This window comes from Dama dama, chromosome 18 (assembly GCF_033118175.1).
Source record: "Dama dama isolate Ldn47 chromosome 18, ASM3311817v1, whole genome shotgun sequence".
NCBI classification, from domain to species: domain Eukaryota; kingdom Metazoa; phylum Chordata; class Mammalia; order Artiodactyla; family Cervidae; genus Dama; species Dama dama.
In genome coordinates this window covers 31,491,792-31,509,191 of record NC_083698.1, presented here as the reverse complement: position 1 = coordinate 31,509,191, position 17,400 = coordinate 31,491,792, and the positions used below count along the sequence as shown (strand labels likewise).

Here is a 17,400-nt window from a genome sequence, read left to right as displayed (position 1 = left end):
ACTAGTCCTTTCCCTTAAAAAAAATTAGTTCATTTTCATATTCAGGCCTAGTCATCCTTTTCATTAGAGGACTGATGAAAACAATTTTTAAAGCACTGGAGATAGAAATTGCCTTAATACATAGTGTTAGCCTTTCAAATGCCAACAGTCCATGTGGTAATTCTGAAAACACGTGAAGAATGATACAAGGCTTTGTTTGCGTATTGGATAACATGTTGGGAATTCTGCATGAGAGCAGAAGGAAGAGTTTACTCTAAGGGTTAGGACAGGTACAGAAAATATTTACAAGAGTAAGGATTTGAGCTGAGTTTCAAAGAAAGAGGTAAGACTTAGGGGTAGAGTAGGGCAGAGTACATCATGAGAAATGCTGGGCTGGATGAAGCATAAGCTGGAATCAAAGATTGCCGGGAGAAATATCAATAACCTCAGATATGCAGATGACACCACCCTTACAGCAGAAAGCGAAGAAGAACTAAAGAGCCTCTTGATGAAAGGGAAAGGAGAGTGAAAAAGTTGGCTTAAAACTCAACATTCAGAAAACAAAGATGGCACCTGGTCCCATCACTTCGTGGCAAATAGATGGGGCAACAGTGGCAGACTTTATTTTGGGGGGCTCCAAAATCACTGCAGATGGTGACTGCAGCCATGACATTAAAAGACACTTACTCCTTGGAAGGAAAGTTATGGCCAACCTCGACAGCATATTAAAAAGCAGAGACATTACTTGACCAACAAAGGTCCATCTGGTCAAGGCTATGGTTTTTCCAGTAGTCATGTATGGATGTGAGAGTTGAACTAAAAAGAAAGCTGAGTGCCAAAGAATTGATGGTTTTGAACTGTGGTGTTGGAGCAAACTTTTGAGAGCCCCTTGGACTGCAAGGAGATCAAACCAGTCAATCCTAAAGGAAATCAGTCCTGAGTATTCTTTGGAAGGACTGATGTTGAAGCTGAAGCTCCAATACTTCGGCCACCTGATGCGAAGAGCTGAACCATTGGAAAAGACCCTGATGCTGGGAAAGATTGAAGGCAGGAGGAGAAGGGGATGACAGAAGATGAGATGGTTGGATGGCATCATCGACCTGATGGACATGAGTTTGAGTAAACTCCCATAGTTGGTGATGGACAGGGAGGCCTGGCGTGCGCAGTCCATGGAGTCACAAAGAGTCAGACACAACTGAATGACTGAACTGAACTGAGAGCTGGAGAGAACATTATGAGTTAATGATGTGTGTTGAGGATTCAGAGTTCAAACCCAGAGTATATTAACATAACCCCTTTAACTTGAACCAAGATAATTGGCTGCTAGAACTTGAGCTTGGAAGTTTAATTCTCCTATTGTTTGATAGTTTACATATAATTTTTCACTATTTTCAATACATTGCTGCCTAGTATGTCCACAGTCTTAAGCTTAATTTTAAGCTACACTCCTCCCAAACTACACTTTATAAAAAGAAAAACTTGACTTCTTTATTAGGGAAGGAAGATCCTTCCCACCAAGCTAATTGTTTTAAGAGAAACAGAAATTCAGTGACTATTGAAATATATCCAAAAGTGTATTAAAAGTTGTCCACTAATCACACACACTTTAGTTAAAATTGGGGAAATGCTACAGGTTCAGTAACCAGTTGGTAAAAAAAAGAGAAAAAAACACTAATTCGGGAAATTAAGAAGCTGATTTCTTATGTAAGAAATTAGAGTAGATGATTTCCAAGGACTCTTCCAACTTGATGGTTAAAGGGCAGCTTTATGATTAAGACCTTTTAGATGACCATTTCATTTGACCAGGTTGTGAGTAGTAAGAACTTTAAATTATAGTAGTTGAAATAGTTGGAGAAGGAAATGGCAACCCCCTCCAGTGTTCTTGCCTGGAGAATCCCAGGGACAGAGGAGCCTAGTGGACTGCTGTCTATGGGGTCACAGAGAGTCAGACACGACTGAAGCGACTTAGCAGCAGCAGTTGAAATAGAATTAGCAGAGAAAAGACAGATAAGCAAGTAGTCTTCTGAGGAAGCCTGGTGACTAAATACTGGCTAAGAAGGAAAGTGAGGAAATGGAATAATTTAAGAGTTTTTTTTTTTAATTGAGGATGGTTAGAATGATGATGGAATTGTCAGAAGTAAGAAATGTCCAAAAAAGATACACTGATCTTGGGAAGAGATAATTTGTTTGATTTTATTTTTGACTATGATATTTTATTATGTGGTACTCTTGCAAGAACATTATGGAGCTGTTTTTAAAGCAATTAATTACATGTCATATATTCCATATTTTGGGTAAAAATATAAGATACTGTCACAAGGAACTGAGAAAAAGAAAAGGCTTTTCATCTCACTGTACTATCATCCTGCAACACAGTGCCTTAGATCTAGGTACTTGTAAATATTTAGGTTTAACTGTTTCCAGACTTGAAATTGCATAAAAGAATTTTGAAAAGGATTCTAAAATTTAGAAACTTTTTACTGTAAAGTTTAATACAGTCAAAAGAGCGTATATAATGCGTCAGTGGAATTTTACCTGTTTTAAAATTTACATAAGTAGGTTTATTCTCTGGGTATTCTGTAACTGGCTTCTTTTGTTCAATATTGTGATTTTGAGATTCATCCCCTATTGGGTTTTTTTTTTTTTTTTAATTGAAACCATGTTTCATCATGTGAATATATAAGTTATCCATTCCACAGTTAATGGTCATTTGGGTTCTTTTTAATTTTTTGCTGTTAATTTGTTTAATTCTGGTGGGTGTAAAAGGTATTTATTATGGGTTTAATTTGTGTTTATCTGATTATGTGTTGTTATATGCTTGTTGGCCATTTGTGTTTCCTCTTTGAAATTCTTGTTTGTGTCTTTTATCAGTTTTTTCTGTGGGGCTGTTCATTATAATTTTCTTGATGTTCTTATTTTATGCTGGATACTAATGTTTTTTCAGTTACGTTACAGATCAGATATCTTGTCCCAAGTTAGTGGCTTGTCTTTTCATTCTCTCTAGTATCATTTGATGAAAAAAAATTCTTCATATCAGTGTCAAAATTATCTATCATCTTTTTACTGTTGTGTTTTTGTGTGTTTAAGAAATCCTCCTCTGTTTCAGGGGCATAAAGATATTCTCATATATTATAGTTTTGCCTTTCACATTTTTTTTACTATGGTTATGAGATATAATTTCAGTGTTACTGGGATGTGGTTGTTTTTGCTTTCTTTTTGTATTGATAACGCTTGTTCCAGCATTATTAGGGAATGTCTGTCCTTTCGCAGTCTACAATACCCATTCTGTCTTAACTCAAACTAAAAAGATGTGTTTCTAGCTTTTCTGATTTGTTCCTAGGTTCTGTTTGATACCTACACCAGTACAGCACTATCTCAGAAGCCTCAGTGTCTATCTGATGAGGCAGGTCCCTTCATCAAAGTCTTGGCTGTTCTTGGCCATTTGCTCTCCCGTTATAAATTTAGATTCAGCTTGCAAAGAATGAAAAACTTGGAATTTTTATTGGGATTACATTGAATCTGAATCAGTTTGAAAGGAATTGACATCTTTTTAATATTCTGACTTCCTATTGAAGAACATTTTATAGCTCTCTCTATTAGTTGGGCTTCCCTGATAGCTCAGTTGGTAAAGAATCAGCCTGCAATGCAGGAAGTCCCACTTTGATTTCTGGGTCCGGAAGATCCACTGGAGAAGGGATAGGCTATTCAGCTGGTAAAGAATCCGCTTGCAATGCAGGTGACCTGGGTTCGATCCCTGAGTTGGGAAGATCCGCTTTAGAAGGGAAAGGCTACTACGCACTCCAGTATTCTGGCCTGGAGAATTCAGTCCATGGGGTCACAAAGAGTCAGACATGACATTGAATCTGAATCAGTTTGAAAGGAAGTAACATCTTTTTAATATTCTGACTTCCTACTGAAGAGCATTGTATAGCTCTCTGTTTTAGTTAGTTCCTCTTTAATTTCACTTGATAGTTTTATGTTTCCTTCATGAAGGAATTGCATAATTTACCTAAGATTTAGTCCTAATTTTGATGCTATTACTAGTGAATAGTTTTAAATATTTTTATCAGCTTTGTCTAGAAATACAAATGACTTTGTTAACTTTGTAACCAGCATTCTTGCAAGTACTCTTAAATAATTTTTTCATAGATTTGTGGGTTTCTACATGTATAACATCTGTAAGTAATTCTTCTAATCTTTATGCTTTTGTAAAAGTGGGGTGTAGTTGGTGTACAGTATTATATGTTTCAGGTATACATAGCGATTTAACAGTATTTAAAGGTTATACTCCATTTATGATTATTACAGTCTTTATGCTTTTTGAATGTTGGATTTTATGATTGCTCTTTCCATAAATGTTGAGATTTTATTTTTTTCCCTGTAAGTCTACTTGTGTAATTAATTACTAATTTTTGTGAAACTAATACAAACTCATTCCTAGAGTAAGCTTACTTTTTGCATTGAGTATTAACCTTTTTATATATTACTGGGTTCAGTGTGCTAAAAGATTTTGAGGAGTTGGGTGATCTATTTTGATGACTGAACTTGGCCTGAAAAATCTTTTCTAAAACTCTCCTTGTCTGGTTTTGCTTTTAAGATGATGCTAGTCTAAAGAGTGGGAAGTTATCCCCCTTTTTATATTTAGGATAGTTTAAAATCAGAATTATGTTTCTCCTAATTGTTCGGTAGGATTTACTTGTGAAGTCATCTTGGCCTACTGTTTCCTTCGTGGGAAAATTATTAATAACTGGTTAAATTTTCTTCATGGTCTGTGCTTATTGTTAGATTTTTTTTCTCTTCCTAAGTCAGTTGGTAAGTTGAATTTTTCTAGGAATTTGTAAATTATATGTAAGTTTTCAGATTTATTGCCATAAAATTTTCATGAGGTTCAACTATATAATCTCTAGGCTCTAGGCTCTTTTTTTAAGGTTTGTTGTAAGTTTGTCTTTTTGTCTTTTATTTTTAGTCTTGTGGAACTTTTCAAAGAAGCAGTTTTTAGCATTGCTTATCTTTTCTATTTTTGATTAATTTTGTTCTTAAGACTCCTTCCTTTTCTACTTTATTTAGATATAACTTTTTATAATTTTAAAAGTGGTTTGCAGGACTTTATTGAATTATATACAACTTATTTTTGGAATATTTAAGTATCATTTCTTATTTGACTTAATTAGCAATACATTATTTTTCTAAATGCCATTGCTTTTAACATTAAAAAAATCTTTTAAAAAGCATAGTATATCCATATGTATTTTATCAGAAATCCCTAAATCAAAGAAATGTACCCATTTAGGCACGCGGAATAAAAGATGCTACAGAAATCATCTTTGAGATGTCAAAAGACGAAAGAAAAGATTTCTACAGGACTATAGCATGGGGTCTGAACCGGCCTTTGTTTGCAGTTTATAGAAGAGTGCTTCGCATGTACGATGACAGAAACCATGTGGGAAAGTATGAAAACTTGTAATACTGCATGTTTTCATGTAACTTAGATGGGAAATATTTAAGGAACTATCATTTTTTAACTAAAATTATGATTGAAGCCTAATTAGAGACAGTTGCAGATTACTATTGAGCAGTGTTAGTATTTTTATTCCCCAGGTACATGTTGTAAATGTGGTGAAACCTCATTACAATAAGGCCTCTTTTAGAAATTAGAATCTGAAATACCTTATATAGGTTTGATTTAAGACTTAGTTCAGTTAACATTAAGACATCAAAATCTGCTTTTGCGTAAAGTAGTGTTAAAGAAAGTATAAAAGTAGTTAAAGATTTAGGAGATGTAAAAAAACTCTTAAATTCATTGATAATGTTTTTCCTATTCATTTTTATAGTATAACATTTCCTAGGGCAGTCAGTGACTTTTTTTTTTTTTTTAATAAAAGCAGAACAGAAAATAACTAAATTTCTGGATATAATGCATGGATTTCTGTCATAGATAATATCCAAAGGAAGCCTTCATACCTTCAATGCAATGATAATAATGGTGTTATTGACATATTTTAAATTTCTCTTTGGGACTTGTAGATGGTAGTAGTGTGGCATATTAGATACTGCTTTTAAAAAGAACATTGCATTGGTTATGTTGAGTACTTGCTACTAAAAAAAGTCTTGACTTTGGAGCAAGAATACATCAGTTGTCCATGTGTAGGTAGAGAAAGAGAACTTGAATTTTTTCAGTGATTTGTAAGAGTTGACCATAGATTTTCTTTTTAGCTCCAGTTTACCCTGTCATCATCTTTCAGAATAGCCATGGTATTAGAGTACCTGAATCTAACTTGAAATAACACAAGTGTTAGGCAGCATAGGAGAAAATACGTTTTAAATGTTGAATTTTCCTAGAGAAAATTGTTACAGTGCTAACTTTTATTAATAGCTTAAAATATTTTTTAAGGAAAAAAAAACATTTTTATTAATCTACTTAGAAATTGGTTACTTTAAAAATATTATGAATATGCCAAGTGATTAACATTTGGCTCCCTAAGTGAAATTCTGATTTATATTAAGGCTTTTAGCATTCTTTGTTTAATTGATCTTTTAAAAATTTCTTTAAATTTCTAGATATACACCTGAAGAAATTGAAAAGCTCAAGGAGTAAGTTTGACTTTTTTTCCCATTTTACTTTGAAAATGTCAAGAGATTATTGGTAGGCTGGTATAACTTAATCCTGCTGTTAAGCAAAGTTGACCATATAAAGACCTTATCAAATCTATACTTGCACAGAGTAGCCATGTCCATAAATTCAGTCTTCTTTTATTGTCCTTAGACAACTAATAGGGGTTACAAAAGAGATTAGATGGCCATTCTTGGTAACCTAAAGACTAAATTTGGGGGACTTACATACCAGGATCAACACCAAGGTTGTGCTAATGGCTTAGTTTAGAATGATTTAGAGTTGGCAGATGTTTCACCGACTATACAGTCCTATTTTGTACGAAACATAATTTGGGGACCATGAAGTATGGGTTAACGGATTGTGTTGATCATGAAAGGAAAAAAAAAAAAAAAGCCTGATCCAGTTTATGATAATAAGAACTTGCGAAATTTTTCAGGTGTCTGAGAAGAGCTTGTTAGGAGTACTCAAAAGGGAAAAATCTGGGGATTGCCTGGGAGATTGTGTCAGTAACCTGAGGGGAAATTTGGTCTTTTGAACACATATCCAAGTTACTTATTTCTTCTCTGACCCAGGAAAAAGGCAATTGCTGCCTGTTTTTTTTCACCCACAGACAACTGTGGACCCCAAAAAAAGGCCACACTTTCAAACTTTGGCTCTCAAAGTATTGCTGCCCACCACTTCCAAACCAGTCAAATGGGAAGAAGAAGAATGAAGAATAAATGATGAAATTAAAAGGGAGAAACAGTTGAACCAAATGCTGATTGGCAGACTCTTGTTTTAGGCTCCGGATAAAGCATGGCAATGACTGGGCAACAATAGGGGCGGCGCTAGGAAGGAGTGCCTCTTCCGTCAAAGATCGGTGCCGACTGATGAAGGACACTTGCAACACAGGTACTGTGCGCGCCCCTGTTCTTTGTCTCCATTCAGCCCTCCTGCCCCTTCACATGCTTCCTTCTTTTCTGTTGTGGAAAGAGCTTTACTACTCATTGAAGTTTACATTTTTTCTTCTAGTGCCCTTTCTTTTCAACTAGACCCAACTAATCCTTTATTTTTGAGCTTTGTGTAGTAAGGTGATATTTTCATAGGGACATATCGCCTCAGCTTCAGAGGTTTTATTTAGGTCTAGCAGGTTTCTGTTTTATAGCAATTCAAAACTGCTCCAGGTGGGAAAGTATTTTTGTCCTATACAGGTACTTTTAAGGCATATGTGCAGGAAGTAATTTTAATTTAAGTCCATCTGACTATTGAACTGATGTTGGCAACAGCTTATCAACTCATATTTATGAAAATCTTTAGTTCAGGCATGTCCCAACTCAGGAAGAAGCTGTGTTCCAAAGGCTGTACATACTTTGCCTATTTCAAACTTGAAGAACTTTTTCCATAGAAAAAAATTGTGATTGGTGTTTCAGTTCCCAGGCCAGACCACAGATACCCAGTTCATGTATACAAATTACTGATTGATGATACTGTTCAACCTAACCTTTGTGACCAACAGCAGTATTTAGGCTCCACCACCAACTCTCACAACCTGTTTCCTCTGTAAAATAATGAAGGTAAAATAAATGATCTCATAGTTCGCTTTTTAGCCCTCAAATTATCTGAAGGATCCACAACCTGTGCTCAGTCTTTCAATTAGAAATAAGTTCAGTTTGTTCTCAAGCTAGGCTTGAGCTTCCAGGGAATATATTTTTGATCTCACCCCCTAAAGTGGAATCAGGAATGTTTCCTGCTTAACCAGTCCACCAGCGGTATTACCTCTAAGGCAGTGAAAACATCAATTTCACCAACTCTTATTGTGTAGTGAATGAAGCAGAAATGGGAGCTTTAGGTTTACAGTGGGACCCCAGAAGTTAATGTAAGATGTTGAGTATAGAAGCCCTTTTGTGAGCATAATGGAAAAACATTATGGCATTCCCTGATTGCCAGCCTGAAGAAATGCTCTGCTGTTACCTTTCCTTGTTGCTATTTATTGTTTTGGATCAGGAGTTTTGTCTTTTGACCACACCATGAGACGACAGTCTGAGTTTCCCCTTCCTTTTTTGCCATGCTAAAATAGGAGAGCAGGAACTTTGTCTTGAATCTCTGGTATCCAGAGCTGTGCTTAGCAGATGAATGAATGAATCCCGGAAAGGCAAGCACATGGCCTTTTTGAAATTTGCAGCTACTGCTAAGAAAATAGAAACTTTAGAGTGGAAGACATTTTAAAATGGTTCTCTCTTTTTTTTTTCCCCTGTTTTTCTGCTTAAGCTTTTTTAAAGAAAAAGACCAAAGGGAACATGTGATACTGTTAGGTTTATGGATTCAAAAAAACTGAAATAGAAATATGTGTGAATACCAGTCTCAGACTGGTATTTTATCACAGCAGCCTGGAGTTGGGACAGGAAATGGTATAAACCAAGTTTTTGTTTTTATTGAAATGGGTGGGAAGCCATAGGTATTGTTCTACTTGTCCATCTTCATTCATTCCTGTAAGTAAAGGTCTCTGTTGAGCTTACTACTACACTTCTGCACAGCAGGGAATCTTTGGTGGGACTAAGAAAAAAGTCTGAGTTTCTGTGTCCATCAAGCCATCAATGGAACACTTCCCAGTTAGGACTCAGTATAACTTGAGAGAATATAATTCTTTCTAGCTATGTTTTAGATAGTTTTTCTTTCCTTAAAGAGTCAGTTGGTGCTTTCTATTAGGATTCTATGTTTTCATTTGTAGTACTAAGAACCTTTGTTGTTTAGTCACCAAGTCGTGTCCAGCTCTTTGTGACCCCATGAACTGTAGCCTGCCAGCCTCCTCTGTCCCTGGGATTTCCCAGCCAAGAATACTGGAGTGGGTTGCCATTTTCTACTCTAGGAGATCTTTCCAACCCTGGGATCAACCCCGCATCTCCTGTGTTGCAGGCAGACTCTTTACCACTGAGCCACCTGGAAGCCCAGTAAGAACCTTACTGGGCTAGTAACTGTCTTAGTAGTTACATACAGATTTTCCGTATGTCATTCAGAAATAATTCTGACAACTACTGCATACTTCTGATCAGTCCTTTGAAATACGGTGCTGAATCTGATTTGCAAAATAAGAAAAAGGTAGCAGTAGTCATCTGGATGCTCTCCTTCTTTCAGGGAAGTGGACAGAAGAAGAGGAAAAGAGACTTGCAGAGGTGGTGCATGAATTGACAAGCACCGAGCCAGGTGACATAGTCACTCAGGGTGTGTCTTGGGCAGCTGTGGCAGAACGAGTGGGTACTCGCTCAGAAAAGCAGTGTCGTTCTAAGTGGCTCAACTACCTGAACTGGAAGCAGAGCGGAGGTACCGAGTGGACCAAGGAAGATGAAATCAATCTCATCCTCAGGTGTGTGTCCTAAATCTTCTCATGACAAAAGCTGCAGAACTGCTGTGGCTGTCTAGATTGACTTTCCTCTTTTGATTTCCATAGATGCCTAATGTCGGAAAAGCATCTTTTCCATAGAGAGCCACTGTTTAAAATCCTAACTGTTTCATATTGAGCTCTTTTTTGTTTTGTGTTTGTTCCTCTTTTAGTGGATTTAGTGCTCGTGCAAAGTACCAGATTGAAGGCGTGGAGACTGAAGTCCTCTCTCTGTCCGCAGAGCAGGTGTGGCACAGGCCGCGGCAGTGCAGCTTTCCCACTGTCCCACCACTGTGCCTCAGTCCTGGCCGAGAGGGACCGTGTTGAGGGTAAGAGGGCTGTCAGTCTCCATGCCCTTCAATCTTTGGCTACTGTGCGAATAAGATAACCCACATTAGTTACCTCCCACCTTCAAACTGGGCCAAATTAAGACACTTCCATTTCATACATATCCAAAGATAGCTTTTAGATAATAATCCTAAGCTTACTGTTAAATTAGTTGGTCTGTGATTCAGTGGCCAAAAATACCAGCAGGAACTTTTGTGGCTACTCCCTACTGAAAATCAAAATCCTGACAGTTTACTGGAAAATATATAGACCATTAAAACCCCAAATTTAGCTGTATTATTTTGTGTTAATTGTGGGGTTTGGGGTTTCTGCTCAAGCATTGTTTTATCTTTTTATCATTTTCTTTTGAGTTTTATTTTTATTTTTTTTAATATATTTTACTTATTTGGGTGTGCCAGGTCTTATTTGTAACAAGCGGCATCTTTGATGCAGCATGCAAGATAATTTATTTGCAGCATGTGGGATCTAGTTCCCTGACCAGGGCCCCCTGCATTGGGAGCATGGAGTTTTAGCCACTGGACCACCAGGAAAGTCCCTTCTTTTGAGTTTTATTTTTAATATAGCTTTTCCCCAGCTAGTCATCTTTATAAATAGTTCTTTTCTGAAAGTGAAAGCCACTCAGTCGCGTCCAACTCTTTGCGACCCCATGGACTATAGAGTCCATGGAATTTTCCAGGCCAGAATACTGGAGTGGGTAGCCGTTCCCTTCTCCAGGGGATCTTCCCAATCCAAGGATCAAACACAGGTCTCCCACATTGCAGGCTGATTCTTTACTCCAGCCTGAGACATCAGGGAAACTCAAGCCACCTGGAGTGTGTAGCCTATCCCTTCTCCAGCAGATCTTCCCAACCCAGAAATTGACCCGGGTTCTCCTGCATTGCAGGCAGATTCTTTACCAGTTGAGCTACGAGGGAAGCCCCATTCTTTGCTACGTAATTTTATTTTACAAGTGGAAGAGCTCAGATCTAGGAAATACCATTATATAACACACTACAAAACATTATAGAACACTATACAACTAAACCTGTTCTTATTCTGTTCTAACTTTTAGCTCTTCCCTTTCCTTCACAGTTCTGGTTCTGACCATTTTTATGGTTCAGCATATTGGTAGTACCATTAACGAAAGGCTATCACTGTGGTGCATCTTAGCTCTTAGCTCAGGAAGCAGGCCTGCACTCCTGCAGTCCATCCTTTCCCATGTACCTAGCTTCTCAGTGACATACCCTGCCATTCCCTTTATTGCCGGTGCCATCACCTGTAGTCAGAGGACGATTCTTGTGGAGAAACAAACATCTCACAGATGCTTATTTTGTAACCTATAGGATAGCAGAACTTGATGTAGCTGATGAAAATGATATAAACTGGGATCTGTTAGCAGAGGGATGGAGCAGTGTCCGTTCACCACAGTGGCTTCGAAGTAAATGGTGGACCATCAAAAGGCAAATCGCAAACCATAAAGATGTTTCGTTCCCTGGTAATGTATTATTTGCTCCTTAAGTCCTTACCTTATCTTACAGTATTTAGTACTCAAGGAATTAGCTGTTAGAAGTTCTTTGCCTCAGCTAAAGAGAGATGAATCATGGTAGATTTTTACTTCAACGTCTGTCCTGTTTCTTTGGGTAACAAACTTTCCTTGAGCAGAATTAATATGATTTGTAATTCTCAAACCACCAAGGATAGAATTACACATATTTACACACATTCTTACATAAACTGTGAAGAGGAGATAAATTTCACATGTGTTTTCATTGCATACAAAGATGTAAGAAATTACATTTAAATCAACTTTTATGAATTGAGTAATTTCAAATTACTTAACTGCATTATTTAGAGAAATTCTGTGGAGATTTATTTTGTAGAACAAATGCTGGGGAAGTTTCTAATTTCATTTATTGTGTAAATCTAGAGATCTTAGGTTTGCTTAAAAGTGAAGTATAGCTTACTTTCCACTTCACTGTCTGCTCTGTACTTAGGCACTGAACCAGGTAGTACAGTCTTTGATTTAGGTAATCAGATTCACTCTCACTGATATAATGCTCCAGCTTCATTTTTGCAAAGGAAAATTAAATGCTGAGGAATTTGGCTTGATGAAAATGTGATTTCTTTTCCCCTAAATACCCAGTTACAAATTTACTTTGCATTTTTACAAAGTTTACAATTTTGTAAAAATTGTAGTATAACCAGGAGAATGAAGGAATACTAAATGTAACAGGAACCCAGCCAGGTGCAAGATCACCTGGGATGACTGATGTAATTTATCACGGTTAGTAGAGGAGCTGGCTCAAGTCATTTGCATACTGCTGTTGGGAAAAGCTCAGCTGCCACTCTGGGGTTGTAAGTTAGATGACAGCCAACTGACTGTTCCTGCAGTGGCTAAAACAGTCAAGTGCCATTTGAGTCAGGGCAGGGGGTGGGTACACAATTCATTACTGAATAAAAATGTTAGTTAGTTTTCTTCCTAAATAAGAATTTTATCAAGAAGCCCTAAGACATAGAAAATGTTGTGTTTCCATGTTCCTTACAATAGCTATTAATGTAGCTTTTGATGGCAAGAACAATATTCGGTTGTGAATTTTGTAAAAAAATTTTTGATATAGATAAAGTTTCCAAAAATTTCCAGACAGGTTATGGCTTTTAAATATTTTTATTATTATTTTGCTAAGATGTCATATCCTATATACAACTATTTATTCCAAATACTTTCCCTCCTTACCCCCCACCTCCCTTGCTGCTTAGATGGTGGTCTGTCGGAGAATCAATGTTCTTTTTGTCTACCCATCTCCCTTCAGTCTTGATAAAAGGTCTTAAACAGTTACATGAAAATCAAAAAAACAACCCAACGCTTTTGGAGACTAAATCAGGACCTGGAGTTCCAAACAGTAATTCCAATTCCAGCGTACAGCATGTTCAGATCAGAGTTGCCCGCTTGGAAGACAGTGCTGCCATCTCGCCAAGCCCCATGACAGCCCTGCAGATTCCTGTCCAGATCACCCACGTCTGTAAGTAACCTCAGAACTCCTTGCTATGTGACCTGTGTGATTTAGTGAATGCGCCTGACACCTTTCAGTCTTCTAGAATTTTGACAGAAATTTATCCAACTTGACAAATTAAAGGAGATCTAAGGCATTTTATGTTTATTAGCTTGATAAATATTTGCAAAGGATGAATGTGTGACAGGAAAGACTGATAACCTACTACCCAGCCATTATAAACCATTTTAAATCATCTTACTTTCTAGATGTTATAAAGAATAAATGGTTAATAGAAAACTACTTAAAATACTGTCAGCTAAGCAAGGACATAGAGTCTCTAGGATGGCACATCATTTGTAGTAATTCACCAGAAGACATACAAATGAGGAATGGATTTGAGGTGAAATGTAGAAGAAATGGATTTTGGTGAGGTTGAAAAAGATTTTCTTTAGGGAGTAAAGACCCAGTTTCCTGCAGGGATTGTTTTGTTTACCTCTCTGGTATAAACAGAGAGGCTTCCCTGGTGGCTCAGTTGGTAAACAATCTGCCTGCGATTTGGGAGACCTGGGTTTGATTCCTGGGTTGCAAAGATTTTCTGGAGAAGGGAACAGCTACCCACTCCAGTACTCTGGCCTGGAGAATTCCATGGACCGAGGAGCCTGACGGACCATAGTCCATGGGATCACAAAGAGTCAGACACAACTGAGTGACTTTCAACTTTCTCTTCTCCTTAGCCTCTGACTGACATCTTCTTATGCTTAATGAGATGAGAACCCAGTGAGTTATAGGGAGAGAAATTCATTTTCTAAGATCTAAGCCAAGTTGATCTACCTTTCTTTCTATCATAGAAGGACAGAAAAGGAAAGAATTAGGATAAAAATCTCAGAACCATATTATTTTTTCATTTTTATCTCACTTTTTCCCCCTACACAATGTTATTTGCCTATAGAAAGGCCATTGCTAAGAGTTTTTCAATCACTGGGTGTTATTCTCAATCCAGGGATTATTGGCATTTTGATTGAGACAGTTCTCTGTTGGCAGGATGTCCTCCTACACACTGCAGGGTGTGTAGGGTCCCCTGACGTCAGCCATAAAATGCCAAGCAGTGCTTTCCAGTCAGTATGACAGATACAGGCAACTTAGAGGTTTTCATATGTACTCTATGATCACATTTGAGAATCTCTGGACCACTTAGTTGGCATTATTAACACTGTATTTCTGGGAATTCCATTAATTATGCTTGTCTTATTCTTAAAGTTCTAATTTAAATGTGCTTATTAATATTAATTAATTAATATTAAATGTGCTTTAGCTTTCTATCAGTATAGTCAAACATGAAGAATTTATTTTCTTTAACCCTGCTTGTTTCGTTTTATAGTCTTGAGAATTGCAAAGCAACTGAAATTACTAATCCACCATAAATATGAGAGAGTCTGTTGACTAAAAATTATTTATGCATGGAGAAAGTTATAATTTTCCTTGGCCACTGGGTTGGTAATACTTATTGAGAAAATAGCAAACATTTTATAGATGGTGCCTTAATATCCATTCACAGCATGCTTTTTTAAGTATTAGAATAATTTTATTTCATCCAGTAAGAAATACGGGTACAGTAAGTTTTACAAGACGCCCATTATTCTTGGCATTTGAGCTAAAATCTCATGGTTGTTTCTTTCTTTATTAGAGGTCAGGGATGCAGACTATTTAGGGCCAGAATAGTGTAAATACATGTTAGGCTTTCCAGGCCAAGCCAGATAGATCTTATGGAATTTTCTGTTTTTGTTTTTACACAATCCTCTAAAAATGTAAAAACCATTCTTAGCCTTGAGCCACATTTGTCCCCAGCCATAATTTGCTTACCTTTGATTTAGGTTATTTATCTGAAATCAAATTATTCTATGTATGATCTTAAGAATCCATGAACTAGTAAGGAGAAATAACAGGAATTAAGTGCATTTCTCTGAAACTGAGAAGTATTATAGTCAGAATATAATAAACAATAAACATCATACATTAGAAGTCAATTTCAAATCATTTTCCACATGGATATACCTACAGGTGGGACTGACAGCACCAAAAGAGCTCACATTTCAGCTAGTTTGCTGTAGTTCTGTATACCTTGTGCAGACACAATGAAGCCTGAGCTTCAGTTGACATACCTGTCTGATCTCTAAAGTGCTGTTTATTCACCCAGTACAGTCATTTGAAACAGTACTGCATGTATTTAATGTTTTTGATCCTCACAACTACTGTATGAGATAGACAGGGCAAGTAAGTCTCTGAACATTAGTTTGGATTGAAGTAAGTTATTTGCCTGGATTTACATCGCCAGAAGTGATGTCACTAGAACTAAAGCCTAGGGTTCTCGGACATCTCTATATTCCAGACATCTGTACCTTCTTACCAAAAGGTACAGGAAAACTTAGCATTTTATCAAGTTCCTGTATCTTTGCAGGTTAGCCTTAGTGTATTTCTCTTTCTTACTAACTATAATTTTATGATCTATGCCAGGATTAGCAAATTTTGTCTCTGTCATAGCTACTCAACTGCCCTTGTAGTGCAAAAGCAACTACAGAAAATACATAACCAAGCAGGCTTGACTGTGTTCCTATTAATACTTCCATTTATAAAAACTGGTAGTAAGCTGGATCTGGCCATGGGTCATGGTTTGCTGACCCTTATCTGTGCCATCCCAGACAGATCTATTAGATTTGTTATCTGTTAAATTTAAATGATTGTGGGTTTCCAGGCCAGTTATTCAACATGAGATGGCCGTCCTAGTTAATTGAGTACACTAAGGAAATTGAAATTTAGAAAGTGTTTTGTTTATTGTCCTTGTTCTTGCCACAGCTTCAGCAGACTCCGCCGCTGCTGCTGTTGACTCGGAAACAATAACACTAAACAGCGGAGCACTGCAGACGTTTGAGATCCTCCCAGTGAGTAGCCGCCTTACAGAGCCTAGTGCGCGAGAGCAGCTGGCGTCACTGTTAGAGATGCTGCATGAGCAAGTGAGATAGGAAAATTAACCTGACTGTCATTACGTGTAACTCTGCCCATGAGTTTGGAAGCCAACATAAATCAGACTTCTACTTTTTATAATTAATTTTTCAGTCTGATATAAACCAATAACATGTTTTTCTTCTATAGATGAAAATGACAATGCTAACATGTAGGGTACATGCTACATATTTTTATCGAATTATAAATATATACTTAAAAAGTTCATATTGGTTGAGGAAAAGTTTCTGGAATGAATTATTTAACAGAGTAACACTGCACTAGCCATTGAGGATACAGGGTTTAAAAGTCCTAGTCATAAATGATGTAACTACTTAGGCAAAGAATCTTGCAGTTCCTTAAAAGGTTAAATATTGTTACCATATGACCCACCAATTCTAACCCCAGGTATACCTAAGAGAAATTGAAAACATTATAAACACGTAAAAACTTATACATGAATGTTCATAATAACTAAAAAGTAGAAATAATCCAAATGTCCATCCACTGATAAATGGGTAAATAAAATGTGCTATAGACATACAAATGATTATTTGGCAGTAAAAAATATGCTACCACAAGGATGAACCTTGAAAATGTTATGCAAAAGTGAAAGAAATGGGACACAAAATATATAGTGCAGGACTCACATTTGATACGTCAAAACTAGGCAAACCTATAGAGACAGAACATAGATTAGAGGTTAACTATGCTAAGAATTTTGGGGGGAGAGATGGGATATGTCTGCTAATTTAAATGTAATTTCTTTGGGGTGGGGGGTATGAAAATTGAAAAACAGCCCCAGTTCTTTGCCTGATTTCTAAAATAGGTAAACCCAAAATTATTGGCTCAGTTTTCATGAAGAAAAAATGTATTTTATTTAAATTATGTCAAGATTTATTTGCTGTGAAAAATATAAGGAGTACTAGTGCATGAGTTTATTTATATCCTATACACAGCCAAATCTCATGATGGCCCATAGAGCAAAAGATTCTCTTCTGGAGCTTCTACTAGGCTGCTTACTTAACCTAAGCCTTGGTTTCCTAATTCAGTGGTCTTCAAAAGAGGGCTGTAAAAGAAAGTCATTTGTCACAGGTACAAAACAGAAATTTGTTTTACCTTTTTTTGCCACTTTC

At 36.8% G+C, this 17,400-nt stretch overlaps 1 protein-coding gene across 5 annotated transcripts in view; it reads left to right on the top strand.

The window, feature by feature from the left end:
• The window catches only part of DMTF1 (cyclin D binding myb like transcription factor 1), a 45,787-nt gene that overhangs the window by 23,954 nt on the left and 4,433 nt on the right, over window positions 1-17,400 (top strand). For all 5 annotated transcript variants that reach the window (XM_061165121.1, XM_061165122.1, XM_061165124.1 and 2 more), the window contains 7 exons: window positions 5,270-5,427; window positions 6,538-6,570; window positions 7,374-7,483; window positions 9,704-9,932; window positions 11,618-11,769; window positions 13,085-13,294; window positions 16,118-16,203. In XM_061165121.1, the coding sequence (XP_061021104.1) occupies window positions 5,270-5,427; window positions 6,538-6,570; window positions 7,374-7,483; window positions 9,704-9,932; window positions 11,618-11,769; window positions 13,085-13,294; window positions 16,118-16,203 (978 nt within the window). The remainder of the gene's footprint in view (window positions 1-5,269; window positions 5,428-6,537; window positions 6,571-7,373; window positions 7,484-9,703; window positions 9,933-11,617; window positions 11,770-13,084; window positions 13,295-16,117; window positions 16,204-17,400) is intronic.